The 18,842-nt window shown below is 37.7% G+C and overlaps 3 protein-coding genes across 3 annotated transcripts; 2 read left to right on the forward strand and 1 right to left on the reverse strand.

Annotated features, from left to right (window-relative positions):
• Positions 1-238: 238 nt before the first annotated feature.
• LOC146485598 (histamine H2 receptor-like) lies at positions 239-1,243 on the forward strand. The gene has a single exon (XM_085103253.1). The coding sequence runs from the start codon at positions 239-241 to the stop codon at positions 1,241-1,243; it is 1,005 nt and encodes a 334-aa protein (XP_084959379.1).
• Positions 1,244-7,841: 6,598 nt separating this feature from the next.
• On the forward strand, positions 7,842-9,227 carry LOC146485599 (octopamine receptor beta-1R-like). The gene has a single exon (XM_085103254.1). The coding sequence runs from the start codon at positions 8,055-8,057 to the stop codon at positions 9,225-9,227; it is 1,173 nt and encodes a 390-aa protein (XP_084959380.1). The 5' UTR covers positions 7,842-8,054.
• A 3,240-nt stretch (positions 9,228-12,467) lies between these two features.
• On the reverse strand, positions 12,468-15,741 carry LOC146485600 (5-hydroxytryptamine receptor 4-like). Its single transcript, XM_085103255.1, has 2 exons — positions 15,438-15,741; positions 12,468-13,537 (listed from the first exon to the last, which is right to left on the reverse strand). The coding sequence occupies exons 1-2, from the start codon at positions 15,451-15,453 to the stop codon at positions 12,468-12,470; spliced, it is 1,086 nt and encodes a 361-aa protein (XP_084959381.1). The 5' UTR covers positions 15,454-15,741.
• Positions 15,742-18,842: the final 3,101 nt, after the last annotated feature.

Consider the following 18,842-nt stretch of genomic DNA (forward strand, 5'->3'; position numbering starts at 1 on the left):
TTGTTGAATGCACGGTCGTCATTTCCTCCTAAACTTTTTATAAGGTTGGAACAAAGTCGTAAGGTTCATAACCTCTGGAAGTTAACATTGCAAACGTTTCAATTTTGAAGGGAGGCGTCATTTCAGCATGGCTTTTCCCCAAATCATCGCAGCGTTCCTTACAATTTTTGAAGCCATTGGTCTTTGTGGTAATTTGCTGGTAATAATAATGATCCTCTTGCGAAAAAACTTTCATGTGATGCGGTATATTCTCCTCGCCAGTCTCGCAGTGTCAGACTTGCTGTTTCTAATCCTCGTAAACTCATTTCGCATCACAAGCATAGCACAAGAAAGATGGCTGTACGGCGATACAATGTGCTATTCGAATGCATTCCTTAAAAAGTACTTCTACCTTAACACAGTCCTTCATCTGATGGCAGTATCTTATGACCGATACGACTCCATCGTTAAATCGCCTTTGACTTATAATGGCACGTTTACTAAGTGCAGAGTTGCTGTACTAGTACTCATCTGGCTAATGCCGATTGGATTTGCCATTGTTTCATTCCGTAAATGGGGAGAGTACTTTTATAATCCAGAGGTGTTTTTCTGCCAAGATGGGCAGGGTGGCACAAGTGGACTGAAAATAGCAATACCCCTCACATTCTTTGTTTTCCCCCTAGTAGTGATCGCATTCCTGAACTGGTCGGTGTACAAGACGGCCAAACGTCAAGCAAACGTCACAGTCATTCAGATTGGAAGCTTTGATGGTTCTGAAAGCCAACAACAAGAGAATTCAAGACGAAGAATTACCGAAAGAAAAGCAGCTTTGGATGTCAGCATAATTATCGCCGCGTTTGTGTTGTGCTTTCTCCCTACCTTTATCGTGGGCCTTTATGTACGGTTCGTCAAAAGCACTTATGTTCTACCCGAGGCAGAACTGGTCACTTATTGTGTCTTTATGTTCAGTTCAGTATGTAACCCGATCATCTATTCCATCCGCAAAAGAGACTTCCGAAGGGCGGTTAAGGAAATGTTCCCATGCAAGCGGATTGCACCTCACGGGAGTCAGAATGACTCCAGAATGACTCCAATGAGTAGCGTCATCCATGATATAGAAGCCTCCACTTCAACACCTAAAATAAAACTATTCAACCAACTCCAAGATGGACGTTTTCATGAAGGTATGCGATGGAATCCCAGTCTTTCTCCGATTCCAGAGATGGAACAGAACTTTAGTCGGCGCCAAATTTATACAATGTAGTTTACTCTCGTCGAATATCAATTGTAAAGCAAAAATGACATTAAATCATGATCAGCCCAATAAAAATGTCTCACAGTTCTTAAAACTAACCGGTTTATCTAGAGTGACGTTTAAATGATTAGTTTTCCTATTTTCAGTCGTCCTACAGATTAAATTTCGTGTTCACGAGATTTAAAATGGACGAGCATAATTTAAACAATTGTTCTGTTCTAATACATTTCTTCCCTCCTGACCAATGAAACTCGATTCATGTAATATGTTGCAGATATTAAAATTCAAATGACAGTCATTGTTTAGTACTTTCCTGTAGATCTGTTTATTTTGCTTTGAAATGCATTTCAAGTTTTGTTTCTGTGAATTAAATTCTAAACTGAAAGCCTGCTCTTTAATTTATGGTTGATATTTTCAAGTCGTTACTTGTTATTTTTTGGCACTTGTCAACAGCTTTATGGACTATGGTCACTATGTTAATACTTCGTGTTGTGTATCGAAATCAACAAACACACGTTTAAAGGGGCAGTGTCACCTACTTTTTGTGCCACTTTGGATAGCCAAAAAACATATTTGAATTGATGGAATAGTGAAAATAATGAATCACTTTTGTTAGCAATAACCCTACTAGTGCTCAGAAACTAGTTTTAATTATATTTGGCTGCGGATGGCTAGGATGGAAATGGATTGCAACTTGAAAAAAATTGGCCAACTTTTTCAAGTTCTTCTTGTGTATTGTACAGAAGTCGCTAAAAACAGATTATAGTTTGATCTTTCTCGGAGGAATCTCTTAGTAGTTTCTCCCCAGTGCTCTTACAACAATTTCATGTTGGAAAAAAAAGGTTCTTAGTCAAATATTTGGGCTGTTTTGACAAAAATACAGCAAAATTGCAGTGACAGTGCTCCTTTAATTTCCAGGTGTTCCATAATACCCGCATGTCCAAAGTTCTTTGTTGATTCATTTTTGTGACAAACGCGCGCCAACTTCGAACTGCAATGCATCCTATTCCTTTGCCACAGGACGAGAGAAAATCTTCCACTGACATTTTTTTAATATCATTCTCCTCTAACAATAATTTATTTTCCTTTGAATAATTATTAACATCAAAAGCTCGTTTCAAATCGTCTTCAAAGCGGATAATCTCAATTGCAGTAAACCGCTATATGTAGTCCATACGCCCAATAAATGAATTCGAGTACATAGTATACAGTTATCGACCACATGAATTAAGTTTAAACTCACGCCAAGGGGCAAAAACCGAGTTTGGAAATTTACTGCTTTATTTTTATCTTTTGTTAATCGCTTTCTGTTCCATTTCACTCTTTATTAGCAACAAATTATTCGCACTAAATCCAACAAGCTCGAAGAATTCATAGCAATCGACGTCAAGATCAACTGTTACACCCTTGTTTTTTAGGTAAGGGTACAACTGAATTTTGTGCCGCTAGTGCTATGGACACAACTATTATTAAATATTCATCGCACAAGAATAACAGTAAAATAGACAATGAAAAACTAAGCTCGATTTCCGCCGCTTTCTCGAGTCCGGTCTTTGTTCCTCCGGGCGTTTCCCGAACAGCGGCTGGAAATCGAGCCTAATAAAAACGTCGTACGATCTTTTTATCCTGAATTTAAAATACTTATTTGTTCATTGAAAATTTCATAGATTAAATCACACAGATGATCTATCAAGAGGCAATTTCATACGAGTTTTTTTTTTTTTTTTTTAATCAAAGAACTGGATAAAAGCCTTGACACTACCCGACGTTGAAGGTCCAAAATTCAGCTTAAATAACCTAAGGTAACTAGCCAACTCAGCAAATTTTCCTTCAAAAAGTTAATTTAAATTTGAATTTCGCGGCAATGTCTGATATAGATAGAGAAGTAGAATACTTTTTGTGCAGAATATCACGCAATGTCAGATTCAGTTACGAAATAAGCTCGATCTTCTTTCAAGAGGTTTTTGGCTGAAACCATGATCGGTAAGTCATCGTTGGTAAATGTTATTCGATTTAGAATGATCTTTGGCCAATGCTTGTCAGTTTATTGCAATTTTTTTTTTATAAGAACTGTTGCATTTGGGCCACTTTTACAGAACGTGTGATAGGAAATGAACTAATGTATACTTTTTATTCCAACCTAATAACTGAATCGGTGAGATACGAGATTAAGAGCGGCGGTCAGGAAAAATCAAGCAAAATCTGAATTTTCTGGCGAAACTTAGCAGAGTCGATTTCTTTCATCTTTTGTCCATAATAAGGTTTTACTAAAGTAAGAATCATGGTGTGGCTTAAATTGGCCAGAAACATTTGTGTTTTGAGAAAATCAGGAAAATCGATCGAAGCCTTGTGACCTGAAAATTGATTGAATTTAAAACCGGAAAATCACCACTTTTAATAAGATATAGTAAGCAAAACAATAACTTTGCACTTGCATCACACTTTGTGGTATATTTCTTTTCGATCCTTTGCCGTCACTGTACGGACTACTACGTGAAATTGCCTAACTTGTTCACGTTTGAAGGAGGACGTAAAAAGACGACGACAAATTTCCCTTTCTATTTTTCCAGTGAACTTGGAATCAGGCAGTAAGAATCCGTCCGCAGGAAGATTCGCCCAAAATTAAAAAAAAAAAAAAGGTGGGAGCTGGAATTATCGCGATGAAGTTTAAAAGAACGCGAATTCTCTTTATGATGTTTTCGAATTCGCTACCATCACCCTCATCTTATCTTTAACTCCCTACTAACAAACACAAATCGGTCATGAGGATTTTGGTTCTTATTTCCGATTCATAAGGAAGGACTGCCTTTGCTGCTGTTGTATAAAAGCCAAATGTTAGCGGAGGAAACTGTCAGGTAATAAACAATTTATTAAAGGTTGTGAGAAGGCACTAGCAGCGTCAGAATTTAAGATTGATTGTTGTACATTATTACTGTTTTTTAATTATTTATTTTTTGACACAATGTTTTTTTTTTATACTTCTTAAAATTCGGGGGGGGGGGGGGTCAGGGCTCGAGCTCCCCTGCAATTCGGGGGGGGGGGGTCAGGGCTCGAGTTCCCCTGCCCCTCCCCTTGTTACGGAAGCGTTTACCAGCTGCTTATCTAGAATAACGAACTCTTTGCGACAACTTTTGTGCAAATGACTAATACCCGTAGTTCTTTTTTTGAAGTTTCTTTTTCGTGGCGACCAGCAACAAAAACCGTCAATGCGAAAGATACACCGGAGGAACAGACTTAAAAACCTACACTCACTGATTGAAGTGTAGAGCGAAAATTTACTTCTTCCTAAGATAGAGGGGGAAGGGGGGTGGGGGTGGCTTAATTAGATACATAACCTTATTTCTTTTTAATTTCAGCCTCTTCATTTCACTTAGACCATCCTAAGCTGCTTCCCTTGTTCTAAAGATTAAAGGACGGTGCATGCAGACCTAAAACTCCTAGCATTAGGCCTCTTTAGGGCGTGGCGAAGACACAAACCTCACACTCAGTTTTTAGAGCTGGGATCAGGCTTCTTTTCCGTCAATTGAAAAGTTTTCAATACTTTCCTTTAATAAGGAAAATAAGTCTTAACGTGGACGTTACACAAGCCTGAAAAGCTCTAACTATGATGTCTTACTTTGCTCAAGAAAAGGACCTTTTTACGAGGTAGTGAACAAAAAGTTGTCCACCACAGTCAGTAGCACTAGAACTAGGGTTCCAAGCACAGAAAAATAAAAATAATAAATAAATAGCACTGAAAACTTCACGTGTAATCTAATTAACGGCTTTCTCCGCATCTGATGAACTGAAAATACATCTGAATACTAATATTTTGTGCTGGAAAAGACCGAATGTTTTTTCAGTTTACTATACATAACAGATAATGGAAATGATGTAAATGCATACCTGAACCAACTGGAATAAATAGTCCTAGTTTCTTCCATAGCAAATGCCACGAATTTTTTCCAAGTCCTCGTTCTAGTTTTGCAAATTTTTGTGCCTGGCTGTCATGGCTCGATACCGGCGGAGAAATTTGACACTTATTTGAACTGACCTCGACGCCAGCCAATGCCCAGAGACGAACGGTGTCGAAGACAAATCGTCAATTCCGAAAAGTGAAGGAGATAAACATTCGTGGTGAAGGAGATACACATTCTTGTCAGAATAAGTTCAATTTCGGTTTCTACATCGGCTATTGACAAGGAAGACTTGTGACCGGCGATGTTCCTTTTGAACTAGTTTACTTCAGTTGATCTGCTCCTGTCTCTGGGGTCGTAAGAGCAAGGACCTACGACCAAGGAGCTAAAAGAACACCTTCATGCTTCCATGACAACACAAGAATATCAAACCAAATTTAAAGTGACAAATTTTCAAGTTTTCGTAATTGGATTTATCTTACTTTTACTTTACTAATTCAATTTACTTTAGTAAACACCAATGCGTGATATTTAACATTCATTGATTATTGTTGATTTCGGAATTTGTAAAACGCAACCCTAACTATTTAGCGAATGAAAAACAGAATAGGAAAGTTTGACCGGTCTCCAATTTTTATTTCGGCGAGCATTTTACCATAGCCATAGGGGAGAACTTCAACCCCACACATATTCCTTTTGATGCAGTTTCATTGGCAATCTGACACCTGAGCGAACTCTAGAAATGGACATCGAGACGCTTACTGGTCCTTACTAGATATGGTTTTATAAGCAAAAATCTCACAGCGCAAAAGAGAAAAATCGGTTCCAAACCGGACTTTTCCTTATTGTAATTAATAAAGATGTAAAGATTAAAAGAAATGCGTTTTCATTACGCTTTTTTGATATATGTAAAATTAGTCTGTTCATTGCCACGGTAACGCAACAACGGTTGTTTATTTAGCCGTTGTCGGAATTTTAAACGAATTACGGTGACTTCAAAACGGTCGTGTGAAGTGTTTAATTCAAAACCCAGGGTGATTTTAATAGATTATCAAGAACAACGTTACATTACTTAAAAGGCAAAGTTTAAGAAAAATCGGCCTTATACCACATATCGAAAACCATCTTTAAAATTTATCCGTTTTTGCGGGATTTTTCCTGTTTAGAAAAGGGACATTTTCCTAAGCTCTGTTTGCTTTAATTAATAATGGTTAAGTCCCGTTCAAACTCTGCTATAAACGTGCGGTGCTTCCTCTGTCAATACCGAGTATAACAATACCATGGATCTCCTTTCTTTCCAGACGGAAGAGTCAGTTCAGAATATTAATTTCACACTGCCGTGCGGGTACTTTCGGGATCCTCGCGGGTTAAATTTGTTTATCTCAGTTTTCTATAACGTTAAGCGCTCCTAAAGAAAACTAAAGGCGTCTAATTTGTTCTCCACTTAAGGGCATTTTGTAGCCAGAAAAATGAGCGAAATTGATTTCACGAGTTCTGCCACCAAATGCTTGATATTTTCTGACTGCCGCTCTTAAGGCCGCGGTGGACAGGATTCTTATCAGAATGTATTTATTTAAATAATATGCACGAAGTCAAACGACTAAAACCGACAAAAAGCGAAATATTCATGAAAATGTCTCTAAAAATATTCTGTTCTGCCTCAATAATCGCACGTGATTTATTTCGCGTAGCACGAACTTTTTGTGCATTACTAAAATAGGCCGTTTGAGCGCAGCAAGTTTCTACCACTGGTAGTAATAAAATTGAGCTGATCAAAAAATCCTTACTGCATGTCGCCAGCTACTACTTGCAAAACGCCGCAAGGCCGTGCGTTTTAATATATATGCAGTGAATTTCAAAGTATTGTTGATTTCTGCGTGCACTTATCTATGGCCCGTGCAGTACGATTTTACCAAAATTACCATAATCCAGGTTTGAATTAATCAGCTCCCTCGTGTTTGCTCGGAAAGCCTTCGGAAGCGTAAAAACAAGCACTTTTGTGTCCAAGAATATAGCGCGGACAGACAATTTCACGAGTTGACACGGCAAGATGATAAACTAGGCATATTGTAGATTGTCATATCATGGGCCGAATTTTAAAATAAGCCTTAGAAGGTAAGATTGAAGCCTTTGAATTTTAGCATGATAGATTTTGCGCCTTTAAGGGCAAATATTTCTTAAGAAGCTTGAAGTTAAAAAATCCGGCTATGATATGACACAATAGATGTTGTAATAGATCACTCAGTGGTAAAATCAAATTTCTCTGCGTCTTCGTGGAGGAGAAAACCTGGACACAAAATCACGTTTTTAACAAATTTAATTTAAGTTACTTTCTGTATTGCCCTAAGACGCCATCTACACATTATAAAACGATCATAGTGCACTTTGATCATTCTCCAATACGTCTGCTAAGTTTTGGCGAAATCGGCTTTGAACTGCTCGTGATTTTAGGAGTTTAAAAGTGGTACCCCTGCCAATATTTTGCCTAATGAATATATTCATGGTCAACGTATCCACCGCGGCCTTAATACGTTTTGTCATAACAGAAAAATATCAATATTTCAAAATTCTATGCTGATCCATTAAATCGTGCAAATGCAAAATGGTTCAATTATCTATCTGATTTAAGCACCCTGAAAATCATCATCACCCGCTAAATGGATCGTGCTTGAATCAAGTAGAAATACCACCTATGCATTACGACGGAAAAATATTCTGAAAGGACCTTACCCTCGCTAATCAAGCTTAGATTGGAAAAAATTCGAATGATTGTATAAGCAGCAATTAAGTATTGTTTGGGCACAAAGGTCCCAAACTTCCTAACTATAATGATCTTGTTAAGTTCTTGATTCCAAGTTCGTCATTTCCACCAACCTCTTTTCAAGGTTACAACAAACGTCACGTGGGATCCATCATCTCTGGCAATGAAAAGTACACAAAATATTTTCAATATTGAAGTGAAGCGTCATTTCAGTATGGCTTTTCCCCAAATCATCGCAGCGTTCCTCGCGCTTTTTGACGCCATCGGCCTTCCTGGTAATTTGCTGGTAATAATGACGATCGCCATGCGAAACAACTTTCATGTGATGCGATATGTTCTCCTCGCCAGCCTCGCAGTGTCAGATTTGCTGTTTTTAATCCTCGTGAACTCCTTCCGCATCACAAGCATAGCACAAGAAAGATGGCTGTACGGCGAAACAATGTGTCATCTGAATCCACTCTTTGTCAGGTACTCCTACATTAACACAGTCCTTCATCTGATGGCAGTGTCTTATGACCGATACGACTCCATCGTTAAATCGCCTTTGACGTATAATAGCACGATTACCAAATGCAGAGTGGCTGTCCTAGTACTAATCTGGCTAATCCCGATTGGATTTTCTATTGCTCCATTCATTAAATGGGAAGAATATGTTTACAATCCAGAGGTGTTTTTCTGTCAACAAGGAGTGACGGTGCAGAGTGAAACAAGTGGATGGAGAATAGCATTCTCCCTCGTATTCTTGGTTGTGCCACTTCTGGTGATCGCTCTGCTGAACTGGTCGGTCTACAAGACGGCCAAACGTCAAGCAAACGCCGTGGCCATCCAAATCGGAAGCTTTGATGGTTCTGAAAGCCAACACCAAGAGAATTCAAGACGAATAATTACTGAAAGGAAGGCAGCTTTGGATGTCAGCATTATCATCACCGCTTTTCTGTTGTGCTTTCTCCCTTCCTGGATCGTGGGCCTTTGTCTACAGTTCGCCGAAAGCACTAATGTTCCATCCGAGGCAGTATTGGTTACGGCTTGCATTTTTACTTTCAGTTCAGTATGTAACCCGATCATCTATTCCATCCGCAAAAGAGACTTCCGAACCGCGGTAAAGAAAACGTTTCTAGGTAACCGGATTGCACCTCAAACGAATCAAGCAACTGACATCCACAGCAGAATGACTGATGTAATTAGATTAAGATGCAGCTCCAACAATTTGGAGGCTTTGACTTCATCATCCGCAGTGACCCTCACGATCCAACTTGAGGAAAGACGTTTTCATGATGGCATGGGATGGAATTGGAGTTTTCCTTCGATTCCGGTGATGGAACTGGACCCAATTTAGTCCCGTCGAATATTAAATGTAAAGCAAACCCCTGAAAAAAATGGGAAAAATGACATTAAATCAGACCAATAACCACACAAACAAGAGAGTCACTTTGGGAAGCGAGTGGCCCAAGAATCGAAAGGAGTGCAGATTTGATTGTTATTGGTAACTTGCTTTACATTCATGACAACTCATGTTGTGTTGTATACATATAGGGCCTCACACGTAATGCGTAGGCCCTATATGTATACAACACAACATGAGTTGTCTCAAAAGTGGTTGTCGTCATCAACCATACAACTTGAATTGTAATTATACTAGGCTGTTGGCTCTACAGTTCTTGAATTTTTGTTCCAAAGTTCGTCAGTTTATTAAGAGTAACGTGAAAATGATTATTTTGGTATTTTCGTCCTAATGATTACCTTTGCAAGGAACAATTGCTAGGTGTTCACGAGTTTTACAATGGACGAACAAAATGCTAACTATTATTCTGTCAGTTTTCTTCCCTTCCGGGTCAAAAACAACTAGGTTAATGGACTTTTTTTGGATATTAAAATTCAATTAACGGGCATTGTTTAACACTTTCCTGTAGTCATGTTAATTTTGTTTTATAATGTATATCAGATACTTAATTAAAAAAAAGGTTGAAATGAAAGCCTGCTCTTTACTTTAAGATTGCGTATTTTCGCTGAAGTCGTTTTTAGTAATTTTTAACACTTTACAATAGATTTTTGGGACTATAGTCATATGTGCAGTGTATTGACCAAAAACACGTATTTGTTATTGTTTTGACACTAAACACGTTTTGGGGCGTTCTATAGAACCGCCACGTTCAAAGTTTTTTGTAGACTCCATGTGACAAACGCACGCCAACTGCCTACTGCAATGTTTCCCAATCCTTCAGCAGAGGACAAAGGAAGGCTTTCCACAGATATAATTTCGTTTTTTTCAATATCATTCGATTTGTCTTTAGCCTGAATTTCTTCGAGTTTACTTTGAAAACCTTTACACATGAAATGTTCGTTTCAAATCGTTTCGAAAGCAGAAATCTTGATTTCAGAGAATTGCTATATATAAGCTATATGTGCCGCAGTAATTGAGTTTGAATACACATTGGACTATTGTCAATAACGTTAGTTAAGGGGCAAGCACCGAGTTGGCAAATTGATTGTTTAATTTTTGTCGTCCATCGTCCATTTATTTCGTTCATCGTTTTATGTTGTATAAGTCACGCTTTCTTAGTACTAAATAATTCCCATTAAATACGTGTGCTTTCCAGTAGGTTTAGCTCGTAGGATTCATCAGTAGCAATCGACGTCAAAATCAGCTGTCGTTTCTTTAATTATTTGAGTCGACAAAAATAGGTAAAGGACTGGCTTCAATAGTTCGACATTTGAACCGAACGTGAATGGGTGCTGAAGTGTCTTTTACTCCTCAAATTGCTTAAGGAGGCAATTTGTTGAATTTTTTTAGAAAATAGCTGTTTTTAGGAAGGAAATAAGAGATGGATAAAAATATTGTACACACTACCAGACTATCAGCCACCACGCAAGAGCTCTTCCAGTCGTCAACAGACTGTTTCGGTGTCAATCAATTGCTTAATCAAACCTTAAATTTCAATTTTTAATCACCTTAAAATATTTGGAAAACTGAAATTAAACAAACGTTTCAAAAATTAAATCGTGGCTATAATGAACATTTTAGAGGAAAAATGAAGCCTTGAAGTGGAGCATTTTGGCGGGGAAGCAAAAGCATAATAAACAAAACGTAATTATTGCAATCACATTGTTAAGGTAATATTTTTTGATTATAACAATATTAATTCATTTCGTATCACCGATTCTGTTGTTTGGTCGTTCTCAGTTGTTTAATAATCCACCTGTTCGATTTCGATTAGAGAAACTTACGCTGACGTTTGCCTTCAAATAGTGAGGATTTCGAGGGAAAAGGGTTTAGCGGATTTCAGCCAGTGTCAAGGGGTTGTCCGGTTTGTTGATAAAAAAAATGTACACATATCGAAATATTTTGCTCATACATGAATTAGTTCAAGATCAGCGGTTAAATGAGACCATGTGAATTTTTAAAAGAAACAAGGAGTTCCTATCAATTTTATCGTATGATGCAAATGAAAACCTTAAAAAAGGCCGGCCATCCAACCTTTCCAAGTTGGTCTTAATTTTCACCTTGACCAGATATAGTTTCCCTCTACAAAAAAACCCGCTTTAAACAAAATTTGGCCGTTATTTTTCGGCTGTAATTAACAAAGAAGTGTACAGTTTAGATTTTTTTAATATGTTATGAGAAAAAGATGGCATAGTCCTTTTAAAAATTTCATATTTTCTGACTCGTGTCAGGTTGAAGATCTCATACGCCGCTGAGTAGAAAGGAAAACAAGAAGGAAAACTCAACAGATAATTTTTTGTCCGAATTTTATTCATATTACAAGTTCACATCAGTTTGCAGCAATTTCAAAATGAGGAAGATGATAATCTGAGGTCATTCCATTTACTCAGGTTTTGTAAGAGAAGAATTCTCCCTTTCGTTTCGCGCTTTAAGTATTTCTCGAATTTTTCTATATTCAGTAAACAAGCATTGCTTCCTCTTTTGTTACCAAACTTCTAACACTGCCCAGGATATTAACTCTTGTCCCCATTTTTTTTGCACACATAGTCTGCGTGAGCCTTCGAAGTCATGAAGATGTCAAACACTACGCCCAAGTATTTGAAAGTAGTTTCACAAGATATACTCCTTCCGTGAAGATTCAGACTTAAATTACAATCGCGCTCTCTATGCCTTTGAGATGTAAATAGTAGGCACTTAATTATGGGAGAAAAACATTTCTCTTTAGTGGCGCGATGCGTTTTAATGAACGCAAACGCCGAAAGCATACAGACTTTCTGCCGCAGAGCAAGACATTTTTTCTTATCATGACTTTTGATGTTTCCTTGAAATTTATTTTAGGCTACTTAAATGATGTAATTTTCATTTTTTATGTACAGTAATTTTTGAGATGCAATGCCCTACGGATATCAGCCTTTGAGCTGAATGGGCCACCCTGTTTATTACTCACTTACTTACTCAGACTATCGAGATGGTTGGTTCATAATTTGCTCACTTCATCTATGCAAAGCTGTATGATTCAAACCAATTTTTGTTACAAACTTAGTTCCTACAAAAAATTAGTCTGGCGAAGAAGAATGAACAAAATTGTCCGATGCTACAGTCTTGGAGTAAGGTGGCGAGTGATGCTTTGAGATTTCAAGTGGATGCTTCTGTATCGTGCTTGGCAGCCACTTTGTTCTCCATATCGCTTGGATTTGTTTGAGGTATAATCCACCCACGAACCAACAAATTCTTAACCGCCCTTCGGAAGTCTCTTTTGCGGATGGAATAGATGATCGGGTTAAATACTGAACTGAACATAAAGATAGAAGACGTGACCAGTACTGCCTCGGATGGAACATCAGTGCTTTTGACGAACCGTGTATAAAGGCCCACGATCCACTTAGGTAGAAAGCACAACAAAAAAGCGGCGATGATAATACTAACATCCAAAGCTGCTTTCCTTTCGGTATTTCTTCGTCTTGCATTACCTTGCTGTTGGCTTTCAGAACCATCAAAGCTTCCAATTTGGATGGCTACGGCGTTTGCTTGAAGTTTTGCCGTTTTGTAGACCGACCAGTTCAGGAGTGCTATCACCAGAAGAGGGACAACCAAGAATACAAGGGAGAATGCTATTCTCCATCCACTTGGACCACTCTGTGACGTCAATCCTTCTTGGCAGAAAAACACCTCTGAATTGTAGTAAAAGTACTCCCCCAAGTTCAGGAATGGAGCAATGGCAAATCCAATCGGGATTAGCCAGATTGGTACAAGGACAGCCACTCTGCATTTGGTAAGCGTGCCATTATACGTCAAAGGCGATTTAACGATGGACTTGTATCGGTCAAAAGACACTGCCATCAGATGAAGTACTGTGTTCATGTAGAAGTACCTTGCAAAGAATGGATTCAAATAGCACATTGTGTCGCCGTACAGCCATCTTTCTTGTGCTATGCTTGCAATGCGGAAAGAGTTAACGAGAATCAAAAAAAGCAAGTCTGACACTGCAAGGCTGGCCAGGAGAATATACCGCATCACATGAAAGTTTTTTTGCAAGATGACCGTCATTATTACCACCAAATTACCTGGAAGACCAATCGCATCAAAAAGTGCGAGAACTGTTGCAATGAGTTGAGGAAAAGCCATGCTGAAATTATACTTCCCTTGCTCTATTTGGTGTCGGAGATGAAGTAGATCAAGCCCAATATTTTGTTGTAAACTTGAGGCTGGAAGAAATAAAACAAACCCTCAATCAACAGCTAAACAGGATAAGTAGTTAAGGATGACAAAAACTTTTGGAACACCTTGTTCTCAGACAATGATTCATTACTGGTTATTCATTTGTTTGAAGTTTTCGTGAAATCTTCCCGATTTCGAATAAATGGCCGAAGATTCGTTTTCCACTTGGTCACTTAAAACATCGTTTGAAAATACTGTCCATTGGTAATGCGCAAAGTTTAGTTTCTGCTCAATTTAACAATATTAATTTTTTTTTTGTCTAGGGTGCTCAAATGGAACAGATAATCACATTGAAAGTGGCTAAAAGGTTAAGGAAGGTTCGTTGCTGAAAGTCCAAAGGCTGCGAATATTCATTAGTTAATCCATCCAATCACCTGCTCGTCCGTCCGTCCGTCCGTGCGTCCAGCTCGAACCTTAGAAAACTGGATAGTGTAGTCTGGATAGAGTTTCCAAAAGTTTAATACTTAGTCCACCTTAATATACATGTACTAAAGAATATATGTTAATTGGAGCAAACTAAACCAATCTCGAAAGGTTTAGACCTCTGTATAAATGGCTCGCACGAAGTGAAGAAGTAACTGTGGTAAATTGTTCGGGCGAAAAATAATTAATTTCTTTCTTGGAATTTGAGTGTTACAAGTGTTTTAAAGACACGGAGCCACATTTGATTACATTATTTTAGTACATTAATTCTCCATTAAATTAACTCGAGTTAATTTAAGTCGCGTTAATGATTGAGAGCTTTCATTTTCGCGCTGTTAATTAATTGTAGCGTTCATTTCCACGACCTTAATCTCTGTCATTCTAATCTCAAATTCTGGATCCAATCCAGACATTTCTTGACACTTTAAAACAATAGCCCTTTTTTTTTTTCGGCTTACTGTATTTGAGTATTTCACAAATTAAGCTGAGTAAATTGTTTTCATCCCGCTAGCTAAGACTATTTCTAAAGGCTAAGTTTAAGCTCATGGTAAAGAAAAGTTTAAGGTGGCCGAACACAGTTTGCGCGCGCTTCAAAGATTCTGTTAGTGATGGCGATCCCTCGATTTTATATTAAATGGATCACAAAGGTAAATTTTTCTCTTAAAATAACACAGTTTCTCGTTTGTAAATTCTTCTTCATTTATCGCCGAACAAAGAAAGTGAGTTCACAATGAGCTAAGCCGTTTTGTACGCTTTTCATCTTTGGTGAGAAAACTTAATTAAAAGCCACGCATGCGCATTTGAGCATAAAATTGTGACTGGTTGTTTTAATGGAAATGAACTGTTTCCTACGGAACTGCTCGTTAGAATATCGTAAAATTTGACAAAACAGTAGTTTTTAAAAGCGTAACTCTCCTACAAACCAAAAACAAAATGTAACAGAAGATATCTTCAAAAAACATTAAAGTGCAAAACCAACATTTACAGGAGATATCTCTGTTAAAATTACATGAAAGCAGCGTCACTAAAGTTTTTTGGAAGAATTCGTATGAGTTAGTAAATAAACTCGAATCAAAATTCACGTTAACTCAGGATTAGTTTGATCGGGATTTGAACAACTGGGTCTAGGTAGATACGTTAACATTCGCTCCATTTTGCTTTTTTCAAAATACAAACATAAAGATTGGAATCCAGTTTAATCGGATTTCGCAGCAATAAAATAACATGTTGTTAAAAAAGTCGTTCATGGGGCGCCGTTTGTAAATTTATAAATAAGGAATTTATGTGCCTGGTAAGCGTCATTATTTATTTGTAAATAATGGAAAAACAGCATGAATTTGGTCTAAACAATAAATTTACAAACGGCGCCCCATAGACCTTAAATTCGTTATTTAACGATGGAGTCGTATCAGTCATACGACACTAGCATCAGATGAAAGACTAAATGTGTTAATGTAGAAATACCTGGCAAAGAATGCATTCAAATAACACTTTGTATCGCCGTATAGCCATCGTTCTTGTTCTTTACTTGCGATGCGGAAAGAGTTGACCAGGATTAAAAACAGCAAATCTGACACTGCGAGGCTTGAGCGGAAAATACACCGCACCACATTAAAGTCTTTCCCCGCGATGATTTTACCGATGGCGTCTAAAACTGCGGGGAATGTTGCCGTCACTTAAGGAATGGCCATGTTAGAACTTGAACCGCCTGGCGAAGACACTATGCATAATAGAGGAAGATGTGGCTTTGCCTGTGTGTTTTACCCATCATTTGCATCTAGCTTAATAACTTTGTTTAACTATTGTTAATAAACTATAAAAGATTAGTTTCTTATCAATAAAGATTTGGTTAATCAGAGACATGCACAAATTAGCGATAAAAACCGACGTTTCGGTGTCTTCATGACGCCATTGTCAAGGAGAAATAAATAATAAAAATAATAATTTTTTATTTCTCCATGGCAATGGCATCATGAAGACACCGAAACGTCGGTTTTTATCGTTAATTTTTTTAAAAGATAAGTTTGTGGGAAAATTGCGTTTTAAAACGTTGCGCACTTTTGGTCAAATCCATAATGCTTTCAGTGCTGCATATTAATTTTACGTTTCCTCCAAAGAAATGATGTCTCGCCGATATTAATTGATTTTACCTCGCGCATTCTGTAAACACGTCGGAACGAAACAGTTTCTTTTATTAAATAATCCACCTGTTCAATTTCGATAACGGACGCACGTCGAAGTTTACTTTCAAATAATGAAGATTTGCCGAAACAAAGGGGTTACGCGTATTTGCGCAAGTGTCATGGGGTTGTGCGCTTTTTTGATCAAGAAATTGCATATATATCGAAACATTTTGCTCATACATGGATTAGTTCTAGATCACCGGTAAAATGAAGTCATGGGGATTTTCAAAGAACGAAAGAGCCGCACAATGAGTTCTTACCAATTTTATTGTATGATACAATTGAAAAAAGAACCCGAAACCGACCGTTTCCATTACGTCTCCATTTCACCTGCCCATATGTAGTTTCCCTGTACCACAATATCCGCTTTAAAGAAAATTCGGCCATTATTTTTAAGCTGTAATTAACGAGGAAGTGAACAGTTTGGATGCTAAATGTGTTAAGAGTCCTTTTAAAAATTATCAAGAAATTGCATATATATCGAAATTGATATTTGTCAATACATGAATAAGTTCTAGGCAACCGGTTAAATGAAATCATGTGAAATTCTCAAACAAACAAGGGGTTCTTATCAATGTTATCGTATCATACAAATGAAGAACTTGTAAACGTCAACGGCCCGACCGTTTCCATTACGTCTCCATTTCACCTTGCCCATATGTAGTTTCCCTGTACCACAATATCCGCGTTAAAGAAAATTCGGGAAATTAGCGAGGAAGTGAACAGTTTGGATGTTCAATGTGTTAAGAGTCCTTTTAAAGCATTTTTAAATTTCTGTAACTCGTATTAGGTTGAATATGCCGTCCCATACACCTTTGGGCCGAGCGAAATATAGTTAATCCAACGTGCCAGTGAAAATGAAGTCATTTGGGGAATGTATCTAGTGTCACTAGAACGTGCAATAGCACTGGCGGATCTTTGCGAGAGTCAATCTTATTATTTTTTTTCGACCAAATCCAAGGCCAGTGGGGCCTTGTTTGTGTTACAAACGTGAAGTACACCCTTCTATTCTTCGCTTTAAGTTTTTTTCTTTACTCAAACTATCGAGATCTTTAGTTCATACTTTGCTAACCTCACCTATGCAAAGCTGATTCACACTAAATTTTTCTTCCAGACTTAGTTGCTACAAAAATTGGGCGGGCGACTAAGAATGAAGAAAATTATCAAATAGATGTTACGCTCTTGATACACCCCTAAACTCTTAGACAAAATAACACAAGAACTGTACAGCAAGTTTTAGAGAGTATTACCCTTTAACTATAAAAATGAGCGAAAAAACGGAACGACGTTTCGTTGTCATCCTGGCACCATTATCAAGTAAAGAATGCAACAGAAAAGATAATTTATACATAAAGTAAAGGTGCGAAATAGAATAAATTAAGTTAAAACTACTTGATAATGGTGCCAGGATGACATCGAAACGTCGTTCTGTTTTTTCGCTCATTTTTATAGTTAATTGTATTTCTAAATTTAATCTTATTACCCGTTAATTAAATTAAAAACTATGTCAACTGAGTTTTTGAGAAACTGAACTTTTTTAGTCTTACCTGAAGTCCAATGTAAAAGTCAGTTTTCTTGAAAACGAATGAAGCTACAAATAAAAATAAAATCTGAACTCCTTTCGTCTCTTGGGCCATTCACCATTTAAAGTAAAGTGGCTATTTCGGTACGATTACCGTGCTGATTTAATGCGATTTTTTCGTATTTTTTGAGAATGCTGAATTTACAGTTGACATTGCACTAGAATAAAATTTATCGAGTAAACTGAGCCTGACTTCCGCAGTGCTGTTCCATCTCTGGAATCAGAGAAAAGACTCGGATTTTATGTTAAGCTTTCATAAAAAGGTCCATCCTGAAGTTATGTGGCGAGTGACGCTGTGAAAGTTGAAGTTGAGGCCTCTGTACCGTGGTTAGCGTTGCATCTCAATGTATCATGCCAGTCACTCTGTTCTCCGTATCGCTTGGATTTGTTTGAGGTGTAATCCACAGGCGATTGATTTCGTATCTCCACTGCATTCTCTTGTTATGTTGATTGAAAAATATTAATTGATTTCGCATCGCATTTTCTTTAAACAGGTCGGAACGCAACAGCTTCTTCAGTTTATTTAATAATCCACCTGTTGAATTTTAATAACTAAGGGACCTCGGGTGCTTACCATTTACGCAAACCACCCGGATAGAAATTTTCTTGTCTTAACAGAAGATGGATAACATGAAAAATGTATAAACACCATCTGGAAATCCCAAAAGGAGTGATAAAAATTCATCACTTTGACCAGAAGCCCATAATTTTAGAAGTACTCCAAATGGAATGATGCGCACCATTTGATTTTCCAACTGGAATTTCCTGGTTTTTTATGTAAATGGTAAGCACCCCTCGTCTCCAGGGCTCTCTCACCATGTAAAAGGGTAGTGTCGGCTTGAGATTTTCCAATAACTTGAATTCTGATAATCGCTTTGAAAAAGTGGGAGTGTATTATTTCGAAAGAACAACGCGTGCGCTCATTTCAAGCCGCAACGCTCACTTTCTTCACGTGAGCTAAAGACGAAATCCGATTGGCTAAATTTTGCGCGCCCATTTTCCTCCTTTGTTACGTCACAGTAAGAATTATTCAGTTGCAAAACGAAAACCATTTGCTTCGGACGTGTTTTTACGGAAAGAGATAAGTTAGCTAAAAACTTAAAA

The sequence above is a fragment of the Pavona decussata genome, unplaced genomic scaffold (genome assembly GCF_977016875.1).
Source record: "Pavona decussata unplaced genomic scaffold, jaPavDecu1.1 SCAFFOLD_26, whole genome shotgun sequence".
NCBI classification, from domain to species: Eukaryota; Metazoa; Cnidaria; class Anthozoa; order Scleractinia; family Agariciidae; genus Pavona; species Pavona decussata.